Source organism: Bactrocera neohumeralis, chromosome 3, assembly GCF_024586455.1.
Source record: "Bactrocera neohumeralis isolate Rockhampton chromosome 3, APGP_CSIRO_Bneo_wtdbg2-racon-allhic-juicebox.fasta_v2, whole genome shotgun sequence".
Classification (NCBI taxonomy): Eukaryota; Metazoa; Arthropoda; class Insecta; order Diptera; family Tephritidae; genus Bactrocera; species Bactrocera neohumeralis.
In genome coordinates, this window is record NC_065920.1 from 61,422,063 (window position 1) to 61,449,515 (window position 27,453).

The 27,453-nt window shown below is 33.6% G+C and overlaps 1 protein-coding gene and 1 long non-coding RNA gene across 8 annotated transcripts in view; one reads left to right on the forward strand and one right to left on the reverse strand.

The window, feature by feature from the left end:
* The window catches only part of LOC126752855 (tyrosine-protein phosphatase Lar), a 966,561-nt gene that overhangs the window by 870,779 nt on the left and 68,329 nt on the right, over positions 1–27,453 (forward strand). For all 7 annotated transcript variants that reach the window (XM_050463852.1, XM_050463853.1, XM_050463854.1 and 4 more), the window contains one exon: positions 23,207–23,399. In XM_050463852.1, the coding sequence (XP_050319809.1) occupies positions 23,207–23,399 (193 nt within the window). The remainder of the gene's footprint in view (positions 1–23,206; positions 23,400–27,453) is intronic.
* The window catches only part of LOC126752869 (uncharacterized), a 143,929-nt gene that overhangs the window by 29,271 nt on the left and 87,205 nt on the right, over positions 1–27,453 (reverse strand). The gene's annotated exons all lie outside the window — the stretch shown is intronic.

Consider the following 27,453-nt stretch of genomic DNA (forward strand, 5'->3'; position numbering starts at 1 on the left):
GTCAATAAGGAGTTCTATTTGGCCACATTGAGGCGTATGCGTGAGAGCATCCGTCGAAAACGGCCGGAATTGTGGAATAAGAATTCATGGATTTTACACGATAATAATGCACCATCCATCGAGCCACGATTATAACCGAATTTAAGGCCAAAAACGGTATGAGTACCGTCAATCAACCACCGTATTCACCAGATTGGGCTCCGTACGGTTTTTTCTTTTTCCCCAAGCTGAAACTGCCGCTCCGTGGAACCCGTTTTTAGACGATCGAAGAGATAAAACAAAATTCGCTGTAGCAGTTGAAGGCCATCTCAAAAATTGCTTATGAAAAGTGTTTCGAGGACTGGAAAAATCGTTGGCAAGTCTGAGTGCTTTTTTGTATATATTTTCCCATAGTGTCCATACATTAATTGATTGATTGGAGGAGGTTGATTACATATTTAAACCTGCTGAGGTTGTAACCCCCCATTAGCAACTTGGCATAGCGCATGCTTTGTAGTTGTTGCCAATACCTCTCTCTACCTACTCCCTCTTCCTTGCGGAACAGCTGCTTTATGGTTTGGGGACCCACCGCAATGAAGGGTTAGGTCATACCATATTAGTGTATACTGAGGAGCGGGCGAACTCATCAGCAAAGTTCATTCCCAGCTATACCTTCGTGACCGGGCTCCCAGATGAGACGCACTTGGTTATGTTCCGCTAGGCTATTCAGCCGTTCTCTACCTAACGATTTGATCTCATACAAACAGATTGCTTGAAGTGCCGCTTGACTATCGCTAAGTATGATTATACGATCATTGCGACAATTGCGTTGGAGGTTTTTTATCTCCTTGTGCTGACTTATGGCAAAGACTTCTGCCTGAATTCATCAGCGTCATTATGCTGAAAAATGCCCGGAAAACTTTCCGTTTGGTGCGTGGTCTTGCGACTCCTGCACCAATTCCCTTCGACATTTTCGAGCCGTCAGTATACCATTTCATTATACCATTCCTAAACAGTAGCTCAAGAGTATAATCATTCATTCAGCCTTGCTGCCAAGGGTAACCTTGAACTTCTTGGTGAAGTTTAACCTTTTGGTAATGCTGTTCTTGGGAGAAGGGCCAATTACACCATTTAACTCTTTCATCCGCTGGGACGAGATTACCTTACCTCTGCCACATCCTTCTGCTGTCATTTGTAGCAATGTGTGTCTTTAAATGTAGATTGATGTGGTATGTATATATGTATGTGCAGTTAAAATATTTTCAATGATTAATGGAGTCTGAAAATTTTCTCAACATTCATTTGTTATCAATTGAGAAATCTAAAACTGGCAATCATATGCATACCGATTAATTAATGCATGTGTGTATGCAAATCTTTTTGTATTAGTACACACAAATATACCAACAAATAAAATCCTTATCATGTATGCAAGTATGAAATACTTAATCTATTTTCAACACCTACAGCTTCCAGCACTGTACTGCTAGGCTAGCTATAAGCTTAAGAAGTAAGCTGCAGGAAGTGTCGGTATTGAAAATGGCAAGTTGAAATCCTCAAACATCTATGCATACATACAAGTATATACGCATAGATATTGCATTATAATGCACTGTATTTATTTAAACAAGCTATATTAGTTTATATGCATACTGATAATATAATATAACTTAGGATTTCGTCTTGATATGAAGCTTCAATTACCACATTGTATTTTGATTATGATTGAAACGTTGTTCATAACTCATTATGATAGCTGCATTATTATTATAACAATAGCAAATATCACAAATAAATAAATAAATATACGTATACATAGCTAGATATGTCTATATCTTAATATGATATATATATATATAGATCTATATTAAATTCACATAAGCAATTTCTATTTATCTTGCAGCTTGTTGCACTCCATAATGATTAAATATTGTGTACAAATGAAATGTGCATTGTTTTAGTTTAATCTTTGTGAAGTTTGGTTGATATGCCAATACGTTAAGAATCTAGAAGATATGATGATAGTTATGTGGTTTTAGAAATGCATTATGGTTCTTAATTTACTGTAATTTTGTAGGTAAAATATGTTGTATGGCAACTAACTACTTTATGTAGGGATAGCTCAAAATTATTATGAATAAATGTATTTATTTGTAGGAAATTTAATTATTTTAGTAACTAATATTTAACAAGTTAACCGCGCGTGCTTAACAGCGGTTGGATTTTCAGTTCAACCAAGAAAATTTCAAAATATTTTGTTTGACAGAAAAAAATTAATTAAAATAGCTGAATAAGTGAAAAACAACAATGTAAATGTGATCTAAAAATGCATATATTCTATAAATGCCTCAATATGCATTATAGGTACGTAAAGCATTGCCTACAACTGGGCGCAATTGCAGTTTATATCGGAGAAGATATATTTTACCAAAGTCACAAATCTATTAAACATACATATAACTGATTTCACGGCGGATATATGTATAAATTTTTTAAAATGTCATATTTATCTGATAAAATCAATATTGAAAAAAAATCTGTAACTGTATACATCAACAAGAAGGCAATTAAAACATGTTGCCTACATTTTGGCTGAAATCTCAATCCAACCAATCTCAGTTTAAATAAATGAAACCAAAGTGGCAAATAAATTGCTGACAATTTTCATTATTTTAATTATTGCCAAATTTTTAGCACCCAGAAGGAAACATTAGAAATCCCATATTATCAAGGTGGCTGGCGAGCTCAGTTGACTTTGTCACTTCCGTCTGTGTATTCGCGCATCAGTCTCTCAGTTTTTAAAATATCAATCTGATTTTAGATATAGCTGTCATACATACCGATCGTTTTACTTGCGAAGGATATTATAGATGGTTTTTTCTTATTTATTTAAAAAAATTAAAAGTCTGTTTGCTTAAACCGAAAACTTCTGTCCGTTTACATTACACAAAATGTGTTACTTTTTGGTTTATCAACTCATGACTGCTTAAAAATCGGTTAGTTTTGTTGATCAATATGTTGGTATCTCAAAAGTTTTGTACGAACAGCCGTAACAAGCCGTAAGATTTAATAACACCTCCATATCAGTTGTACGCTAAAGGTAGGCGTCAGGAATGAGCTTGAACTTATTATATTTCACTCAAGGGGGCCACACCGGCAATGTTTATTCCATAGATTAATGTTTAGTGCTAAAGTAAGGCAATCCCTACCAAAGCAGATACTTTCTATACCTTCAATAGCAAAGTGATTCTCCTATCCTGGGTTTTACAATAGGGTTGATATGATTTTTAAGTGTTGTTTCGGCCATTTTTGGAATGCCATAATCTGTCATTCTTTTTTCATTGTATTCAGTAGTGTTTACACTTACATCATATGTGCAAGATACTTGTATACGCAAGAATAACGTTTACGAGTTATTCAGTTTTATTATCAAAATAATCGTTCTCCAATTGTAACTTTTCGTTCCTTATTGCCGGTTTACGGTCGTAAAAATCGTCCACCTGTGCTCGCTATTCGTCGAAATGTGAAAAACATCGAGCATACATTACCTTTCACATAATATTCAAGTGCCAATAAGACAGTGAACTGTTCGAAGTAATAAACATATTGTTGCCGTTCAGACAAGTGTTACTGAAGACGGCAACTTGACGATTCCAAAACGTTTTCAAGAATTGAGACTATTTTAAACCACAACCTGCCGGATTTTGAGAAAGGATTTGAACTTGCAAGCGTATAAAATGTTCTCGTTCAAGAACTGAAGCCAAACGGATCACTGTTAACGTCGTGAATTTGCTGATTTTGCTCTGGAGCAACTTGAAAACGATAACGATTTTTTTAGAGAATCATCTTCTCCGATGAGTCTCACTTTCATCTCAGTGGTGCGGCACGTAAACAAAACAGTTGATTCTGGCGCAAAGGAATTTCACAAAATACTCATCAACAACGATTACATTCACCTAATTGATAGTTTGGTGTGGTTTTTGGTGTGGTGGAATCATTGGGCCGTATTTCCTTCGAAAAGAAGCTGGTAAAACTGTTACTGTCAATGAAGAGCGGTATGGATCGATGATAAACAATTTTTTGTGTCCGCAATTAGAATAAGTTGACCTTGACAAAATCTGGTTGCAACAAGACGGGGTTGCGTGGCAAATAGCACGTGCAACAACCTAATTATTGCGAGAAAGGTTTGGAGATTCGATTATTTCAAGAAATTGTGACATGGATTTGCTTCCAAGTAGTTGTGCTTTAACACCACTAGACTACTATTTAAGGGGTTATTTGAAATCACTGCTGTTTAGCAGTAAGCCAGACTACCTCTAAGCTTTCGAAGTTAATATTGAACATGCTATTCGTGACTTACGACTTGATTTAGCGGTAAAAAGTGCTCGAAAATGGGGTTCATCGAATTTGTTCCTGCAAAAAATGGGATGGAGGTCATTTGACTGATCCTATAACCAGAACTTAATTATATCGATTTTACTTCACATTAGATTAAAAACATTTAAATTTCCTACAAAATTAGTGTTATTTTTTGTAAAGAAATGATATCACTATAATTGAAAATCCTAATATGCGATAAACTAGTGAAGTTACCTCACCCACGAACCTTTGTAAAAAATCTCCTTATCTTTACAATAGCTCGTGAAAATTTAGCTTCTTCTATGCAAGGAAGTTACAAAATTATTAAATTTTTTTTAAGCAAAAATATTATAAATATTCTATAAAAATATTTTCTCAATAGCCTAAGAGCAAAATAGCGTGCATTTGACAATTTGTTATTAAAAAGTTTATAGTAAAAACTTAACAAAAAAAAATCGTTTCAAGAACGAAAAAGTTTTTGTTTCACAAAAATAATATATTTTTAGGAACGTCTAAATACGTGTAAAATAATTAATCCTAAAGTTAAATAAAATTTGTTTTTCTTTTTTGCATCATTTAGGCGCAGAAACCCCATAACTTATTAACTTGACATCTCTCTCTCTAAACAACTCGAAATATTAAAGAAATACTATTTTTGGAAATATAATCTTATTAAAGTCATTTTCTCAAATTAAATTTCTGCATACTTTTTATTTATCTTCCCCTTTTACATACTCTTAGGCGCAGAAACAGACATTACTTTTTAATTTAACATTTTTCTCTTGACATTATAAAGTAGTAACCAAAAATTATTCATGAAAATTCAAAAAAAAAAATTAGAGAAGAGAAAATATTTTAGGAATATGTAATTAATAGAATTCATTCTCCAAAATTTATTTTCGGCATACTTTTTGGCGCATAAACCTACAAACATCTTACCACCGCAGTTTTTGGCAAACATGTCACAAATTATCTAATGTCACGTATGAATTTAGCCATATCATTGTTGCATACTTCGATGGCACACCCCCACTTTGACAGCTGTCAACATGATTGTCATTAACTAGGCGGCGACAAACGCAAACAAATATGGTTTGGGTGCAAAGTCATCTAGCTCTTAACATACACACACATGAGTGACTACACAGACAAAGCGTATCTAATAAGTTTACATGTATGTATACGCCTACATACTTGTAAGTGTCACTTATGTCATACAAATATTTTAAATGTCAAAGTCATACGCTGTCATGCGTGTACACGCAGCAATTGACGGTATGTGTTTGAATGTGTGTGTGGGCAACTCAGTGATTATAATGTACATATTTGAGTGTTTTAGTGTTGTTCAGCTGACATTTATGACACTCATACCGTCATGCCATGACACTGATTTGCTGTGTTCAACGACATCACACACACGCACCCACACAAGGACAGGCAAGAGCTGGAGTAGAAGCTGGCGGTGACATTGATAAAGTCGTCTGAGTCAAAGATTTATTTTTTGGCACAAATACATACACACAAATGCATGTGTAGTTTTAAGTACAGATACACATATGTATATGTAGGTATGACGTTTTAACTACACATACACGCATACATATATGTTTACATACAATAAATGTTGGTCCTTTGTTGTAGCCTTTTGACTGCCAACTGCTGAGAATGCTTAAAAGTCGACAATGTCAGGCGGACAGCACATAATTTGTCATTCCAATTGCATACACGAATGAGCAAGTATCATACAACACTACTAATATAATTGTATATCTGCAGTAATTAATGTTTGGTATTTCATATTTGAGACAATCACACTATATTCATACCCAAATAAATACGTACAAAATATTTTATACTAAATCAAATTTTATGATACTGTAGAGCATTTTGCCGCCACCTGAATATATTCCAAAAGCTTACTGAATTGATTTTCTTTGAACGGTGACTCAAGACCTTTCCAGAAAACAGCATTTTTTCAAAAACTTGACTTCAGAGAGAAAATGTTTGCTTTTCGGAATTCGCTTTAAGTTTGGACACACCGAATTTCTCAAAAACCTTCAACTCTATCTTGGCTTAATTTCTTTTATCACCTTTTATCACCGCTAGCTTCTAATGGTTTCTACTCCGGCCTCTGAGGGGAAGGAAAGCAACAATGATCCTTTCCTCGTTCATTTGTATTGAGTTTGTTACTGATCTGCTAAGAGGTCTGTGAGGTATTTAAGGTGTCTTGATTACGAATTTCAGTTCAAAAATGTTCAATCTTGTACAGCTACTTTTGTCATTTTGGTAAATGGTGGTAGTTGGACTCCTTGCCTACAACATAAAAAATCGTGTAGGAGATATGTTTCGGTTTTAGCATCCCAAAATTAGTAAGTAAGTAACAGCCTCTAACACCACAGTCGCAAGATGATTGTTAACTAGTTTAATGTGACTGAGAACCAGTGATAGTTTCTCGCTTCCCTGACAGTCGGATATATGTAACCGAAACGGAGCCAGATTTTTATCCGAACAAAGACTGTCAACTCGACAACATTCCTCCAAATTACTTTAGAAATGTTTTCTGCTACTACAACAAGAACAAATGATAAATTTCTGTATATTTTTCGAGAATATGGGCAGGAAGCTTACCCAGTGTTCTAGCTAGAAATTCCAGTTGAAAGTTCTTTCTAAACTGGATAAAATCTTAGGAGGTCTAGCAAATTTCTTGCAATCAATAAAATATATGTATTACCAGGTGCGTTCCAAAGTTAACAAGACTTTTTTCGGCAAAATCAATTTATTTTATTCAAAATAGTCTCCTTCTGCTTCAATTCAGTTTTTTGCACTTTCCAAAAACATGTCGAACTAGTGTTTTAGCTCGTTGGTCGGTATGGCCGCCAGTATGCTGGTGCAAGCCTTTTGAATGGCCTCTACGTCTGCATAACGCTTTCCTTTCATGGGCAAATGCATTTTTCCGAAAAGAAAGAAGTCGCACGGTGCCATATCAGGTGAATACGGGGAGTGGTTAATGGTTAAAATGTGATTTTTGGTCAAATAATCGGTCACAAGCGTCGATCGAATGTTGGATTCTGAGCAATTTTTGGTCGTCAGTCAATTTGTGGGGAACAAACCGTGCACACACCTTTCGTAAGCCCAAATTTTCGGTCAAAATGCGATAAATCGATGTTTTGGAGATGTTCAATTCCATTTCCATGAATTTCAATGATAATTTCGGCTGATTTTTGTTGAATTCACGCACAGTTTCGATAGAATTTCCGGTGATCAGGGATTTTGATTGGCCCACATGTTGATTTTCATTTATGTCCTCACGACCACTTTGAAAACATTGAAACCACTCGTGCACTCTGCTACAGCATAGGCAATGATCGCCATAAACTTGTTTCATCAATTGAAACGTTTCGGTAAAAGTTTTACCAATTTTAAAACAAAATTTAATGTTGGCTCTTTGTTCGAAGCTCATTTTCACACCGATAACACAAACAAACTGACATTTAAAACGCAATAACTTCACTTCCAATCTATGAAATGTCATGAAGTTCTCACTGGACAATCGATAAAGAAAGCAGATTCTAAATCACCGACATCGACATATACAAGGCGCCATCAAGTGGCGCTAGGTTCAAAAAGTCCTGTTTACTTTGGAAAGCACCTTGTATATATACATTTTTATAATTAAAGAAGTTTCTGATTGTTCGTAACCGTTCACTAGACTAAAATTTTGTTTGATATCCATAATAAGCTTTGCCCTGAACGTTTCATCTATATCCATATGAAGATTTTTTCCATTGTCAGAACTTTTCGGCTGCATACAGATATATTTAAATCGATCCTCAGATAATTGTTTAGCTTTCATTCTGTTTTGATACACAAAACTCGCCTTTTTTATAGGCTACTATTCTAGGTCGGTCCTTTAAGCAGTTAGATCCTCTTAAAAAGGCGGAACAATAGCATGCAACATATTGAACAAAGGGCCTCAAACAAAATCCAGAGGTCATGTGGAATTATTACGTATATAAGTATAATATTATCGCTAATTAATTTTATGCCAAGCATTAGCATTAGCCATTTATATACAACTATTGAACAACGAAATGTGGAACAATAAGCCACACAACCGTTTATCTACGCTTCGTTAGCATTATGGTGATTATTGTTTTTGCTAAGCGCGACGCAAATGCAATAAATTAACATGACCTGCTATTGATGTGCATTTGTAATCGCTCACTCACAAACACCAATGCATATTAAGTGGGGGTTCAGTTTCTAATTTGCTGCTTTAAGTATATATATTTATGTTTATATGCATAGGTTTGCAATTAAATACATGGGCAAATTACGGTAATTAACGAATATCAATTGCCAACAGCGGCATTTAATGATGGGTACACTAAGTGATTGGTGCCATTTATGTACATAAATGTATGTAGCGATAACAGTATTTAATTGTATATGTATTTGTATGAAAAGAGGTGGTCTGATAATCAATAGTTTAAACTATAATTATAAATTAGAGAAAGTATATTGCCAGGGTCGTTTTATAAAAATAAATAAAAACACATTATATTGATAAAGTTCTGTGACTAAACGGAATGCTTAGCGCTTTTTTTTCTTTTTTGTGAAACCTTTTAAAAGCTTAAAATGAAAAAATAAAACCCATTTTATAGATATTAAGATCGTGTCTTAGTCAACATCATTCAGTATAGTGTTTAAATATCGTTAGTGGTCTTCGGAGACTTGGAGCAATGGACTTGTTGACTGTGACATAAGGAAGACGGTATATGACTTTGCTGTATGAGGTGTGTGTCTTTAATAAGATATGATTAAGTTGACCATTAATGGAGTCAATTAGTAATAATAACAAGTAAGGAAGGGCTAAGTTCGGGTGTCACCGAACATTTTATACTCTCGCATGATAAAGTGATAATCGAGATTTCATTATACGTCATTTACATATTTTTCAAATACCGTATTTTTGTAAACTTTTATTCCGCTATCATCATTGGTTCCTAATGTATATATTATACAGAGAAGGCATCAGATGGAATTCGAAATAGCGTTATATTGGAAGAAGGCGTGGTTGTGAACCGATTTCACCCATATTTCGTACGTGTCATCAGGGTGTTAAGGAAATATTATATGCCGAATTTCATTGAAATCGGTCTAGTAGTTCCTGAGATATGGTTTTTGGTCCATAAGTGGGCGAGGCCACGCCCATTTTAAATTTTTAAAAAAAGCCTGGGTGCAGCTTTCTTCTGCCATTTCTTCTGTAAAATTTAGTGTTTCTGACGTTTTTTGTTAGTCGGTTAACGGATTTTTAGTGATTTTCAACATAACCTTTGTATGGGAGGTGGGCGTGGTTATTATCCGATTTCTTCCATTTTTGAACTGTATATAGAAATGCCTGAAGAAAACGACTCTGTAGAGTTTGGTTGACATAGCTATAGTAGTTTCTGAGATATGTACAAAAAACTTAGTAGGGGGCGGGGCCACGCCCACTTTTCCAAAAAAACTGCGTCCAAATATGCCCCTCCCTAATGCGATCCTTTGTGCTAAATTTCACTTTAATATCTTTATTTATGGCTTAGTTATGACACTTTATAGGTTTTCGGTTTCCGCCATTTTGTGGGCGTGGCAGTGGGCCGATTTTGCCCATCTTCGAACTTAACCTTCTTATGTTATGTCTACGTGTACCAAGTTTCATCATGATATCTCAATTTTTACTCAAGTTACAGCTTGCACGGACGGACGGACAGACAGACATCCGGATTTCGACTCTACTCGTCACCCTGATTACTTTGGTATATATAACCCTATATCTGACTCTTAGTTTTAGGACTTACAAACAACCGTTATATGAACAAAACTATAATACTCTATTAGCAACATTGTTGCGAGAGTATAAAAAGTAGAAATAACTTTATATCTGAGATGCAACAAACTTCACTGCGAACAAAATTGCTATATTTACATATGATCAAAAGCAGCAAAAAATATATTTTAATAGCAGATTTCAATAGAAACTTATTAGAGCTAACTAAATTAACTTATTGCCGTCAGAAAGATTGGAAATAAATAAAATTTAAAAGACAATTGTTTATAAAATTTGCTAATGCAATAACTTAAGCTCTCGAGAGACCTCATTTTTAATGGAACGCTATTAAGTCCGGAGCTACGGAGCGAAACAAAAGATTGCTGTCGCTCTTATTGACTATAAGAACCGGCTTTAACTCAAAGAACAAAAGGCCATGGACTCCTAGCCAAAAGATCGATTACAGCCAAACTTATTGACTAAAAGGCGTTACCGATTATGAAACATATAATGGAAAATACCTTAAATTGAATATGTCTTCTTGAAAACTTTCTCTCTCTCCCCTAATTGAATACACGAGAACTGAAAGACACATTGCGAACAAAATTGCTTATCACTAGCATAAAAAGCAAACCAAATCACACTACATTACTATGCACAAGAGAAATATTAGTTTTTGAAAGAGTTTCCAAATAAAAATAAATAATAGGTTGTCAAAAAGTCTTGCAGTATTTTCGCTAGTTGGCGCTGAAAGCGCATAGTTCTAGTTTTATTCGTCGCATTGGGTCATGCTATACCTTTTTGGAAAGCTCATTTCACGCGCTAACATCTGTTTGACTGATTGTCGTTTCTTTTAAGTCGTTCGTGAGTTATAGCGTAGCAAACAAGGAGCAAAATAAAGAGAAAATACGGCATATTTTACAGTACTACTACGATAACGAAAAAATTCATCTCAAGCCGCCAATAAAATTTGTGCAGTTTATGGACCCGATACAGTTTCCATTTCCACCGCACAACGATGGTTTCAACGTTTTCGTTCTGGTGTAGAGGTGGTCGAAGATGCGCCACGCTCCGGAAGTCCTGTCGTCAAAAGTTGCGATAAAATCGCTGAATTGGTCGAAAGAGACCGGCATAGTAGCAGCCGTAGCATCGGTCAAGAGCTAGGCATGAGTCACCAAAAATTCATTTCAATTTCAATAAAAAAAAATCAATAAAAATACCGCAAGAGTTTTTTGACAACCCAATATAAGTTTTTAGTAAATGTATAATAAATTAAAAATTTGCTGTTGAGTTAAGGAGTTACTTATGGACTTATTCAAAGCTTTGAATTTATGTTAAAATTAATGTAGAGTTGCCAACCTGTTTATTAGTTTTTACTAAAAATTTATTAAATAAAAATTTTAAAAATATACGTCATAAATGTAGAATAAGTGAATTTTAAGTAATAAAATTATGTGAAAAATTCCTTTATAGAGTTGCCACCTTGTATGAAATACAAAAATAGTTTTAATCACAAATATATGTAAAGAGTTTAACTAGTTTTAGTGAAAAAGCAGAGCTGTAAATAAGATTATTCAAAGACTTGTGTTTATAAGCATGTTAAACAGGGTTGCCAACGCACCTAAATTACTAAGTTTTTAAAAAATTATCTTGGAATTAATTTAAAAAAAGAGTGTCTTATAAATGTGAAATAAGTGAATTTCAAATAATAAAAAATATGAAAATGACTTATAGGGTCGCCACCTAACATGAAATACAAACAAAACTTTTGTCAAAAAAATTAATAATTAGGCTTTATTTTAGTATTTTCTTATAGTTACTTGTTTTATTTAAAATTTTTAATTTATGTAATAAGCTCAAAGTCGCGTCTACGAAAAATAAAATAATATGCAAGTATATTATAATTCAAAAATACTGGCCGAACTTTGAAACCTTGTCACATATGTCATATAAGCTTGATCAATAAATATTAAATATCCTTGAAATGAGAGAAGAAGAGGAGCTTGGGTCCATATTTTTACTTGATTTGTAACGTAAATACTTTAATGATTAATGATTTTTTCTTTGAGCTCAGTTTCGAAATTCGAGTGCAAAGGTTTCAATTTTTGAAGCTAACTCCAAGAAACGGCGAATTTCTGTTTTTCTTAAGGCGCAATATTTCGAAAAAATGTGTTTGGTCCAATAATCAGAAAATACCCCATTTTAATATATGTTAGTGTTATTTTCATAGCCTGAGCAGCATATATTAAGTTTTCCACGAAACCTAGAAGAAACCGTTTGAGACACTGTAAAATATATAAAGAAATAATCCATGTAACGAGCTGAGTCTATTTAGCCACGACCGTCTGTATATCTGTATATGAACTAGTTCCTCACTTTTCGAAATATCGTTGTCAAAATTTCTTCACTTCTTTTTCTCTACAAAAATCTGATTATTTCGCGGAACCGCCGATATCGAACCACTATTGAATATTGCTACAAACTAATCGATCCAAATAAAGTCCTACTATGAAATTTTTTTCCGAAGGATATTATAGTTTCAGTGCAAGCACAACGTTTTTTCGTATTTCTTTAATATTTTTTTAGTTATTTCAAAATCTTTTTTTTTTACTCACTAACCTAACACTGCCATATTAATTGTTCTGTCAATACACAGCTCCGATAATTACACTTGATATACACACACCCTCAAATACTAATGTAGTAATCTTTAAACAACAGCTCGCTTTCTTCTTTTGCAAACTGCTTAATTTCTTACGTAAATAATCACAATCACAATTGTAAAAGTCAGTAAACAACTAAACAGCTTTTCAATTGAAAAATCAACAAAGCTATCAAACAAAAGCAATAAACAGAAAGAAAATAATAAACAACAACATAATCAAACACAACAACAAAAATGCGCAATAAATAAAACACTTAAATGTGCGGAATAGTAATAAAACAACAACAGAATAAGTGAAGTGAAGGGTGTGATGAGGAGGTATGAGTGAAATTGAGACGCACAAGTATGTGTATAAGTGTGTATGTATATAAGCGCGTATGTGTGTGTTACTTAAGTGTATATGCGGTGTGTTTGGTCTATTAGGTGCTGATGTATAACTATTGTAAAGCGTTTTGCGTCGACTTGAATACTCAACACAGCCATAAATCGATTATCCTTAAACGTTTGAAACGCATTGAAAGCTGACTGCGAAGAGCAATAAATGTAGAAGCACCGGCAAGTGACTCTATGTCACCATTAATTTGCGACACACAAAGGCGCACCACTTACTTGTGCGGTGACTTATAAAGACACTCGCTCCGGCGACAGAGCAATGAGTTTAGTGACAGCAAGACACACATATAAACTGATGGCTGTTTATCTTTCATGCACTTCTTAGTACATTAGGGTGTGCGGTATTTGTCAAGTTGATTTTTTTTCTTCAAATTTTGCATTAAAAATATTATTCAACGTAAAGAAGCTCTTTATTTTGTATCTAAAATGTGCCAAAGTCATTTTTCACATGTATATCACATGTGTTGTTTGAATATTTTGCGTTAAGCCGGGGAACAGACAACTCTGAAAAATTTATATTCTAATACAAAAATCTTTTCTCTACAAAAAAGGTCTTAATAATTTTTTCGCTAAAAGCATTCTTTTAAAAGTTATACGCAGTTAAAGTTATACATCAAAGGTACTGAGCATTCAAAGTGACTTGTAAACTGTGTTGCTCATACGACATGGTGGACTTTATACAGTACATTTGGTGAATAACTTTTACTGCGTATAACTACGTAAGTAATATTTTTATGGAAAAAATCATTCAAACATTTTTTTTAGAGCGGGAAATTTTGTATTAGAATTTCCCTTCTTCAAAGTTGTAGATTTATTTGCTTTGTAGATAAAAAATTTATTGCAAAAAATAATAAAAAAATTTCATAACAAAAATAAGGAAGAAGAGATATAATTTAGGCAAAGTTTTAATTAGAAATAAAAAGCTTGTATACATAATATCATTTTTGAGGCAAAATCTGAAACTTCATTGAAATTAAAAAAATAAAAAAAATTGGATGAAACGAAAACCCTAATGTAAACATATAGTACTTATATACACGCTTGTGCATATGTACAAGTGCATGTGTGGGTAATTTAATTAAACTGCTGCCTATTATATTACATGTGACTAAGTAAGTGTATTCTACGCCAATATATATTTAGTTGTCTACGCACGCTTAGCAAAGACTGTTTGTAGATATGTGTTCATTTGACAAAGAGTTGTAATGTCAGCACACTTACCTATAAATACATTTGTATATGTATGTGCGTATATGCTTAAAATTGAGCTGATTGTGTCTCGCCTAAAGTTATACCACATATAATCAACGTACTACAGCTTCATTACACTGTGGCCGCGTGGTTAAAGACAAATACGCACACATGCATGCAAATACGATTATACTATATATATGTAAGTTTGTGCATCCTTAGAGTATTACTGTATATGCTGTTTGTAGGTACTAGTGCTTAGGAAGCCTGAAATTGACATGGAAATAAGCTTTACTTTGAATATGTTTTTGGATGGACTTGGGTGTAAACTGACAAGATGTTAGCAAATCTACGGTAAAGAGTCGGTTGTGTACTACAGAAATCTCTAGAGATAGAAAGGTGTCTGCTGACAAGTTCTCATGTGGATTTTTCGACTTAAAACTCGAGCAAATAAGCCGATAAAAAATTATAAACAAACCTGGGTGGTGCACTTTAGAAGTTTCTTACAATTGAAAACCTAAAAAGCAGCAGGCAAGTTTTGATGCTTTCAAGTGTCCTGATTACGACCTTATCCTTGAAAGTATTGTATGTGTTCTTGCTTTCCAGATCATTGCATTGATACTATCTTGATAAATATGGACTTTAGTTATACAATTTTGTTTTCGAAAAAGTAGGTGAAACGTTTAAACTTTTACTAAAAATTAAACGTGGCGATATCTAGGGATACAGTCTATAAAACTTCCTTTTTTATTCAAAAGAATTTTCGCTTTCATTTCGAAAGTAATTCACTTAGTTTACACAGACGGAATGATGTCGCCGAATACCCAGATATCGGTAGAGTGTACCAATGGATATGATTAAGATAGTGAAAAATCTACACCAAAGTAATTTTCTCAAAATGAACTCAGTGTAGTGATTCGTGTTAGGAACGTTAAAGCAAGTTATCAAATCATTGGATGTGCTATTGTTTTATTGCATTTGAAGAAAATTTCTGAAACTAAGTATGAAAAAGTTGAAAGATGTTAGGAAAGGTGGTCCTCAAATACAACAATTAATTAAACACACATATTATATCAAAGTTATGACTGATTCGCGAATTTAAGCTTAGGAAAGGCTTGTATTGATAGACGAAAATTTCCTAGGCTACCACTAAGTACCGAATTTTGAAGAAGTTGGGCAAAAAATGTTGACAAACCGACAGACTCTGGCAGCAAATTTAAATATTAGATCAGCTTACCTCTAATAATCTGAACAAATTTTGAGATAATTTTGGAAATTGTAATAAGAAACTGGGAGAGCGGTTCAACTAGGATCTAAACTTGCTGAAGGAAAGGTATCATCGTACACGGAATCGTTGCGAATGTTGGGAAAGACTTACGGTATTTCAGTTTTATCGAAAACACAAGCCTATAAGTGATATAAAACCTTCAAAGACAGTCGAGAGCATTCTAGACAACCTTCAACCTCTTCAACTGATGAAAATATTAAAAAAGTGAAAGATATGGTGCTTGAAAATGATCTTGACAGTGTTAGAAAGATGGCAAAAAAGTTCCACATCTCTCGCAAGTACGTTCAAATGATTTTACTAGATATTTTATATATAAAACGTGTCCTTCCTTAACTCGTCCCGATAAAAGTGAATTTTTTTCAAAAATAGTACTGTAAACAGGTCTCTTTCCCACATTCATAGAGAGCATTCTAACTGCCGATGAGACATGGGTCAACAATCAGCGGAATGTAATCCGTTTTCAGTCGATGGAAGAGATAAAACAAAACTCGCAGTTTCCGGATACGTTTTTGTCACTATGTGTAACCACTCCTGTGAATATATCTCATATATATTAGTACTAATACTTCTTTTCTTTACTCTAACTAAAGAGAAAATTACTACCTCATATCGATAGCCGATCTAAAAATTTCGAACAATGATCATAATTTCCTCAAAAATATTTTTCTTCAAAGTTTTTATACCATCTTTCGTTTGGAATATTTTTCTTTATTCTCCTTAACATAAAACTCAGTTAGAATACGTAGGTTGCTATATATATTTCTGGCCTAATAATGTAAATAGGCATATTTATCAACGAAAATGTTTTTTTTATTTTTTTTTTTTTTTTTTGTCGATTGCTGTTTTGTTTCGGGCTCATACGCATAGATCCATGATTCGTCACCTGTGACGATCTTATATATAAGCACCGCGATCGTGTTTTTCGATTTGCGATTGTAAAATTGTGCCACCCAACGAGAACAAAACTTTTTTACGGGCAGGTGTTCATGCAATATCGAATGTATGCTGATGGGAGAAATGCATAGGCATGCCTCTACCTGAAGGTATGTTACATGACGGTCTTGCATTATCAGTTCACTACGGCATCGACTACGACCTTCATGGAATTCGTCTTTGAGCGAGCGTCGGCCACGATTGAATTCGTTGTACCAGTTTTTCACAGTGCTATAGGATGGTGCTTCATAGCCATACAAAGATTTTAGTTCATCGATGCACTCTTGTCGTGATAATCCACGTCGAAAGTTGTGAAAAATGATCGCACGAAAATGTTCACGAGTTAATTCCCTTTTTTGGCCGAGATGAATTTTTTAATTCCCTGTAAATAAAACAATTCACGAATAAATGACAAAACGTTCTGAGGGATGTTATGCTAAAAAAGGTCAAACTTTCCAATGGAAACGTCGGATTGCACCTGGCAACACTTAGTGGTGCCCTAGGCCAGAATATATATAGCAGCCCTCGTAACACATGACAGTAGTAGTAATTTGATACAATAAATTATTTAGAACTGTCGTCGGTTCTTTACAAGATGTCACTACGGTCTGATGGGTTCTTGAGCTGAAAATGGTGTTTACGAAAAGCCTTAAGTCTTAAAAAAAAATAGAAAATTACACAATTGAAAATTGATTTCTGAAATTAAGAGCTTCTAAAAAGCTACTAGTAGCAACCAATCGAAGACGATCTTATCTTATGGAGATATTCTTATCTAGACGTGCAAATTCGACTGTGTTTTAGCATTCGACATTTTGAGTATCCATTTTTTATCATTTGTGTATATATATTTCAAGAATATATTAATTAAATTTAAAAAAAAATACTTTTCATTAAGTTATGACTCCTTGAGGAAAAGAAAAGTGTAAGAAGACAAAGGCTGCGTCTTCGTCATGACAATTTCTACCTTTTTAGACATTTAAAAAATAAAACAATGACGAATTTTGAATTACTACAAATGTCATTATCGTTGGAACCGTTTTCCAATTTTTAAACTTTCCCAATTTTTTTTTAAATATTTCAAATTAAAATTTCCAAATTTTTTTAATTCATATGATATAGAGAAATGTATATCAAATTCATGCCACATTTCAACTAAATCGACTGATGAAAAGAAAAACACGTTTACAGTTTTATCGTTTATACAAACTGATCTAGTTAACTTGACACTAAAACATACAAACCATAACTATGAAAATAATTTGAATTTTGAAAAAAAAAATTTTAATTTCCCTTTTTAATATCTAAACTAACGAAATATGAAAGCAGAACAACGAGCTTTTTTCAAATTTCTAAACTAAAGAAACCTCAATTTATTGTATAAAATCACATCAAATAAAGTATAGTAATTAGCAATCTATCGATGTTCAAGCAACATCTTCACAGTTAGTCATCTGCAAATGTAAATATATTTAGAACCACATTAAAAGTATTACAATCACCATTGTTATCGCCTTTACTTTTTGTTGTTACTATCACCTTCAACAACAGTCGCTGGTGCTGCTATTAGCAAGTTAGTTGACATTTCAACTAAATAGGCATTTCGACTATTTGTCGTCGCTGCGGTTACTCGACTGCGTTTGGTTTGATGGCGCAATGTTGCTTTTCAAGGTATATAAAATGTACATATACACACATCTTGTTTCAAGAACAATAACAACAAATGAAGAGACAAATTCGTGTTAGCACAGACGCTATTGGCATCAAGTAAACACGGGAAATTGATTAGATAAAGGTAGCGTCAGCGAAGTGTATGCTACAAATGCTAACATCACATATAGAAAGAATAGAAGGTGGATGTTTGTATATAGAATTTTAGAGAGATAGTTAACATTAGCACAAATACAAACTATATATACACGTACAAAATCATGTAAGTTTACATGTATATGTACAAATATACATACCTTAAAGGCAGGAAGCATTTGCTAAGAAATCTTTAAAAAGTTTCTATTGCATCCATGTCTGTTAGGCCAATCGTCGAAAATATCAATACAATATTGAAAATTGTCGAAGACTTTTAGGAACCGCTTAAATAAGGCTAACAACATCAAGCAAAAACGAGCATGGTAGAATCGCGCTGAACCAGTGCAAAGAGTAGCCCAGCTAGGATTGAAGGCCACAAAGGTGTTGCTATGTATTTGGTTCAGCGAGCTGCTACCCTGCGGATAAACTTTTAATAACGGACCAGTATTCTCAACAATTGAACAATCTGAAGCAATCAATCGACCAAAAGTGGAGTTTTGTTCCAACAACGCCAGACTACGCACATTGCCAGTGGCTTACCCGAAACTCTCAAGCTTGGTTGGGCTCCACGGACAACGATCTGTTCCTGTCCAGCTCCCACGACAATCGCGTCTACGAAACCGGAACGGACCCTGTTTTTTATATGGTTTTTTATATGTTCAAAATGACTACAAATTATCGATTGGCGCATATTTCAACTATCGCATCATTCTAACTATGCTAAATAAAATCATCAATTAAAATTGAAACCAATCGATTTCGTTTGAACAAAGCTTATAGAAAACAAGTAAGGAAGGGCTAAGTTCGAGTGTCACCGAACATTTTATACTCTCGCATGATAAAGTGATAATCGAGATTTCATTATCCGTCATTTACATATTTTTCAAATACCGTATTTGTGTAAAGTTTTATTCCGCTATCATCCTTGGTTCCTAATGTATATATTATCTCTGTATAATAGAGAAGGCATCAGATGGAATTCAAAATAGCCTTATATTGGAAGTAGGCGTGGTTGTGAACCAATTTCACCCATATTTCGTACATATCAGCAGGATGTTAAGAAAATATTATATACCGAATTTCATTGAAATCGGTGGAGTAGTTCCTGAGATATGGTTTTTGATCCATAAGTGGGCGACGCCACGCCCATTTTCAATTTTTAAAAAAAGCCTGGATGCAGCTTCCTTCTGCCATTTCTTCCGTAAAATTTAGTGTTTCTGACGTTTTTGGTTAGTCGGTTAACGCACTTGTAGTGATTTTCAACATAACCTTTGTATGGGAGGTGGGCGTGGTTATTATCCGATTTCTTCCATTTTTGAACTGTATATGGAAATGCCTGAAGAAAACGACTCTGTAGAGTTTGGTTGACATAGCTATAGTAGTTTCCGAGATACAGTGTGCGACAAAACTAAAGCACGGAATCTACCTTGTCGGTATTTAACTGGATAAAATCATAAATTAGGCATTACGTGATGTTTTATTGATTTATATTATTAGTTCATGTATTCTTCTTTTAAAATTAGCAAAAATTAAACAAAATAACTTATTAAAAAAATATATAAAATACCATATATGAAAAACTCCAAAAATTTGGTGCGACAAAACAAAAGCACGAAATGGTTTTATGATTGAAAAATTTATGTCTTTCAACATTTGGTTGCGTATCCCTTATTTTTGAATACAGTTGCACATCGGCTAGGCATGGACTCAATTAATTTATTTGATATGTCCCAGGAAATGCTTTTCCATGCTACCTTCACTTGAATGTATAAAACGGCCTTATTTTTACAATTCTCATGTCTGATTTTTCGATCTACAATTTACCATTGGTTCTCTATGGGATTGAGATCAGGTGATTGTGCGAGTCGTTTCAAAATCTCATTCCCGTTATCAACAAACCACTGTTTTACACAAACAGCAGTGTGTTTCTGGTCGTTGTCATGTTGATAACTCCATTTTAAAGCCATTTCTTCTGCAACATGTGGCAGCATTAATATTCTGAGAAATATTTTTATGCTTATATTTGTCCATTATACTGTTTATATGATGAATTTATCCTATTGCATTCCCTGGAAAACAACCCCACACTAGTACATTGTCTCCACCATGTTTCACCGCGCTTGTTTTATAACGTTGATTTAGGCGTTGTCCCTTCGGTCTGCCTACCAGCTTCAGCCCATCTCAATCTTTGATATTAAACTTCGATTCGCCAGAAAAAAGTACAGATTGCCATTTGGTAATCGCTGAATTTATGTGCATCCTCACAAATTCCAATCACGCCAGTCTGTTCTTTAAATAAATAATACGGCTTTTTTGCAATAACTTGCTACAGGTAGCATGAAAATTAACCATGGACAGCTCGACGTTGTATGGATCTCTGTAATATATTTAACCGTAATTGTCTTACAATAGATATTGCCGATATAAAAGGGTAATTTTTTATTGCCCCAATGACTCCCTTATCCTCTCGTTCGGTTGCTCTCCACGGCCGTCTACCTCTATGCGCTGTAACCAAAGAGCTTGATTTGCCAAATCAGCTAAATGTTCGGGAAACATTAGGATGATTTATTCCAAACTTTTTTGCAATAGTCATAACCGATTCTCTTTTCTTAAAATCCTTAACAAATTTTTTCTAAAATGAACAGAATACTTATTTCGAGCCATTGAAATATCTTTCTCTTTAACAAACAACCAATCGTACTGAATGACGAACTGCAACTGAATATGCATTAATATTTTACTAATTAGGTAATAACTACACATATCCAACATTTTTGATCATTAAAAACCGTTTGACAAACAATTAATGTGCAATTAATGTAAATTCTTAGTTATGTGCTTTTGTTTTGTCGCACCAGATTTTTGGAGTTCTTCATATATTTAATTTTATATAATATTTTAGTAAGTTAATTTGTTTAATTTTTACTAATTTTAAAAGAAGAATACATGAACTAATAATACAAATCAATAAAACATCACGTAATGCCTACTTTATGATTTTATTCGGTTAAATACCGACAAGGCAGATTCCGTGCTTTAGTTTTGTCGCACACTGTATGTACAAAAAACTTAGTAGGGGGCGGGGCCACGCCCACTTTTTCAAAAAAATTAATGCGATCCTTCGTGCCAAATTTCACTTTAATATCTTTATTTATGGCTTAGTTATGACACTTTATAGGTTTTCGGTTTTCGCCATTTTGTGGGCGTGGCAGTGGGCCGATCTTCGAACTTAACCTTCTTATGGAGCCAAGAAATACGTGTACCAAGTTTCATCATGATATCTCAATTTTTACTCAAGTTACAGCTTGCACGGACGGACGGACAGACAGACATCCGGATTTCAACTCTACTCGTCACCCTGATCACTTTGGTATATATAACCCTATATCTGACTCTTTTAGTTTTAGAACTTACAAACAACCGTTATGTGAACAAAACTATAATACTCTCCCTGGCAACTTTGTTGCGAGAGTATAAAAATCAGCTATGATTATCTATATAAAACATATGTTTTGAATCTTTTGAATCTTCATTTACGTATATGAAATCAATTACTTTGGAATTTTGTTTCATAACTCATCACATGGATTGATGTACCTTACACATCTCGTAAAACATCGAAATCCACAATACTAATAGTAGAGGTTATAACTCAACCAAAATTCATATTTTTACTTAAATTATATTGTATATAAAAGCTCTATGAAAGCTGGCAAAAGCTCCTACTTGAAAAACTTGCCAAATATACGAATGCCTTCTACATACTACATTCTTCTTGTAAAAATGATTGTAAATAACACATATTTTTTGCTTCAAACATTCTTCAATAATCACAACTTTTTTCTTTTCTTTAAACAACGAAAATCTTACCTAAAACTCTCATCTATACATATCCGCATACAATAGAGAACAACAGAACCTTACCATATAGACATTATGTGCTTTGGTATTTCGACTATTTGACACGCCATACGCACATAAGAACATTTATATAAGCACACATAACATATATACATATGTACATATGTGTATAGGTAGGCGCACAAGTATAACTTTCACACAACTCGAGCTCGAGCTATACAATGACGGTAATATTTAAGAGAACAATCAGGATTTAATAATTGACCTATTGAACTCAATTGCCCAGGGAAAGAATGTGCATATGTAGACATGTATGGATGTGTAAATATATACTGAGACAAGCTTTAGTTGAATGTAGCGCTAGGAATGTGTGCGGTTTCGACAGGCGGAATTTTAAAATGGATATGCGGTGCCTGAGTGCTTCCATAGGTAGATACATATATAGGTTTATGTATACACATATATTCAAATGCATACAAATGTGTGTAAATTCAAATGTTGCTACGGGCGTGTTAATCATGCATTCATTGTAGGTCAGTCTCATTAATCAATTGGTGTGATTGCCGAACAATAGCCGGCTCTAAAGAACAATGGAGAGCTAAAAAATACTGGTGTGATTTAGGGGAATATTTGCATAGAATATATGTATACTATATATGAACATATGTACAATATCACAGTGCTTTTATTCAAATATATATACTGTATACCAACTTGTATTTTATTTTGGTTGACCGCTGAAACAAAAGCTCACCATGGTCTGCCAAGAGGACTAAAAATTACTTCACATATACATAATTCTATATATGTAGACTCACATACATATACATATGTAATTTATAAGTTACATACTAATATCTAATATTATATCCACGCTTATTTATCTGATTAAACATTTCTTTTTTGTTCATTTCTTCCATTTCAGGGCTACAAAGTCTATTACACAACAAATCCCAATCAACCCGAAGCATCTTGGGACTCACAAATGGTGGACAATAGCGAGCTGACAACCATTTCGGAATTGACGCCGCATGCCATTTATACGGTGCGTGTGCAGGCATATACCTCAATGGGCGCCGGTCCGATGTCCACGCCGGTGCAAGTGAAGACACAGCAAGGTGAGTGTGTGTGTGGGAAACTAAAATCAAAATTAAAACATATCAAGTATTATTTTGTAATGTGGAAAGAATAAATCATTAACAAAAAAATATTTTTAAAAACCAAAAATTTTCTAAAAAAAAGTTTTTAAAAAGAAAAAATTGGCAAAAAAATTTTAAATATGAAAAACCAAAAAAAGGAAAGCACTTTCACAAAACATCATCATTAAAAGATATATAATGAGTGTATGAAACCGTAGTATATGTACGTATTGTTAGTTTTTTGAGCAAATTATTACTAAATTTTCGAAAATAAAATATTAAATTTTTGTTTTTTTCAAAATTGCTCCAAAACTTACACAAAATCAAAAAAATATAACTATATTAAAAAATACTAAAATAAGTATATCGAAAGAATATAATTTGAAAAAAATTGATTTCAATGCCAAAATTTTTTATTAAATATTATTTTTCAAAAATTACAAAATTTTCTGGGAAATTTTCTAAAAACAATGTCTTTCATAAAAATATATCTCACTAAAAATTACTCAAACACTAAGCGCTTCATTTTATGTATTTTGTTAAACAAAGTTTCAAGCAAAAATTTTTTACGACGAATTTTTACAAATTTTGTTTTTTAGTATATGCAATCAAATAGTTTATTTAACCAACTCAACATATGAAAGCTACATGTGTAAACAGTATTTTAAGAAATTTTTATTTAATAATTCCGAAAACTCAGCCGTTGTCATCTCATCTCCCAAAACTTCTCAAAAAAATACTTTTGCCGTGGTCATAACATAAACAGAACCCATTATTGGTTCATCTAAAATCAAAAACTAAAAATATTTCGTTAATACATGGTTAAATCTCGTTATTGGGCGAAGGGAAAAAATTAAAATTTTAGTTTTGACAGACTTTGGACAAAAAAGCACATTTTTTGATACAATTTTCTCCATTTGATCTCGGAAAAAATATTTGTAATAAAAAATCCTGGACTAGATAATTTTATTTGAAAAAATTTGAACAAAATTGCATTCGAAAAATCGTATCCACCTTCTTAAAAAATTTAGCTTAGAGAAAAACGCGTTTCTGTGCGAAGTCTGATGGGCGGTACTTCTGAAGAGTATATGTATTTCTTAAAAACTTTACTCGGATCGATTTGAAATTTTAGAAGAAGGAGAAAATATATTAAACATAATACAAAAAATCCGTTCACGGCCTTAAATTAATGGAAAGACCTATTTCAATAATCATAATTTGAAATTGTTACCAACAAGATTATTTAATATTTTATTTAAAACAAGTGAGGAAGAGCTAAATTCGGATGCAATCGAATATTTCATACTCTTGCAACTTGCAAGAATCTTAAGATGTAAAGCGTCAACCAAAATATCGAAATCCAAGCCATTATATACCATCTATATATGCATGTAAACCTGCTGATATAATGAAAATCGTTATAAGTAGTATATGGGGGCTGGTGGTGCTATCGATCCGATTTTATCTATTCCTGCCACTACCACGTACTATTAACATGCCACATACTAAAATGTTCCCCGGGTTTCATTAAGGTACCTCATATGCCATACTCAAATGGAGTAAGGTCACCATATAACAGTTTGTTATAAAGGACTAGGTTAAGTTATCGCCCGATTTTATTCATTTTGCGCACAAAGGTACACTGTTATCAGTAAAACACGCTCTTTTACTTTTAGTGAGATAACTCACATGTTGGGGGCATAAAGTCACCTGGAAGTTCGTTGTAGTAGGTATATGGGGGCTCAGGAAAGTATAAGCTCGATTCCACCCATTTTTGACACACAAACTTACCATTGTCCGGAAAGCATTATCCCTGAATTTTAAACATATATCTCCCACATTGACCGGTAAAAAGTCAACTACAGGTACTTGGGTCCAAATTTTCGGTACCTAGGTGCTTGAACAGTTTTTGTTGGGCAATTAGGTTTAGGACATTTTATAGCCATAAGGTGGCATACTCTAAAAGCATTAGTCATGCAACGTTTTATTCCGTTATAATAATTGTTTCTTGAGTTGTGCACTGAAAAGGAGTCAGATCGAATTAACAATTTTCCGATTCCGCCTATTTTCACACTGTGACACCAAGAAGAATGAAGAAGAAAAAGTGGAATGTCACCTACCAAACTTTGTTGAAATCAGTCGAGCAGGTTTTGGGATATGAGATTTTACCTAAAAGATTTTAATTTCGTTTATCATCCTGATCATTTATATATATATAACGATATATCTAACTAGGTTAGTTTTAGGTGCTACGTATAACCGTTAGGTAAAAAAAACTATTATACTCTGTAGCAACATGTTGCAAGAGTATAAAAATTTACGGCCAATCTGAGGTCGGGAGAAAGAAAGGAGGAACCTGTTTGAATTTTAAAGAGTTTAAAGCTATGTTTCCGTGAAAACTACGAGTCCTTTAGAAACTAGTTTTATGGCAATTCTATAGGTATAGGTTCTATAGGTTTTTCACATAACCTCAAAAAATTCAAAATTCAAATAACCAAATTAGTTTAAAAAATTATCTTCCCTGATCTAACAAGCAAGTGATTTAAAAAATGCAAGTTTTGAACAAAAATCTTGCCCGTTCATTCATTGTATGTGGAATATTTCTTAGAAAATGACTTACAGTTTTTGAAACGATTGGGCTAGGTATTTCTGAGTAATTATGCTCGCTGTAAGTACTATATGTGTCACAGAATACCGTTTCTTGCCAAACTTTTTGGTAGCTCGAAAAGACATTTAGGTAAAACTTGGTTACAAAAGTGCTCATATATTTAAACATCTTATCCAGTTCAGAGAATATACTCAAAAATCGGTTTTCTTAATTGAAAAACTTCCCCTAATATACATAAATATATCGTCACCTGAAATGCAAAATAACGTAACAACATTTTCGGAAATTTACAGTGGCAAGAATGAAACACGAAATAAAATGGAACATGAGTGAAACAAAATTTTAATATTGGTTAAAACTGGTTTGTATCTGACCGCAGAATCTAAAAATGTATGTAATTTGAAGTAGTGAAGCATAATCAATAAGACACTCAATTTCGAATTTTTTGATGATACGTTATTTTGCATTTCAGGTGACGATATGTAGATATCTTAGGAAATTTTATGCTCTACATGAATCTGAAATGTAAAAAATTTTATACTAAAGTCCTTTATACTGAAATCTTTGAGTGCTCACGGACTATTTTTTTAAATTAATCTAAAAATTTTTCCTTGCAGGGATATTTTTATATTGTTAACTCGTAAAGTTAGTTTTTGACTCAATCAATATATACTTTTGAAAATTGTAACAAAACTTTGGTTTACTCAAAAATTTTAACAACACATAACCCCTTCAATCCCTCCTAAATGCATAGACATGCTTAAGAAAATAATAATTATTTTATAATTTGCCTAACCTCTTACTGGATACTCAATATACCCAAAAGAACTCAAAATTATCAACTCAATTTGGTTGCAATTTACTAAGAGTCATCCAACCGCTTACACCAAATCCAATTCCAGCCAATAAAATTATATTCATATTCCGCACATGTGACGCGCACAGCCAGCGTTGCATTTGCGCACGCACATCATACCACGCAATGCATACATTTAGCTGAGCTGCATCAAATGTAATATTAAGCCGTGTGCGATGAGCCGCATTTCGGGGTTGATGTCATAAAGCGATAATGATGCTTTAATGTGTGTTTTGTAAATGCTTGTAATGCGTTTTGACGATGGAAATGCGTATGTGTGTGTGTGTGTTTAGTGGCTTGTGTGATAAAATTCGGCTGCGTGTGCGTTCGTGCGTGCAAGTTAATTGCATGCAATGCACGCAATTTAGTGTGAGTGCTTTTCGCATGCACGAACGCCTAAAAGTATGCATGCATTTGGAAATATATGCGGCGACACACACATACATACACATACGAACCAACTTACAATAGTTTTAATGCAGGCTGCTATGCATACATATATGTAATATATATAATTTGAAATGAAATGAAATGTGACACACACGCCAGCTAGCCTAGTTTGATGCTAC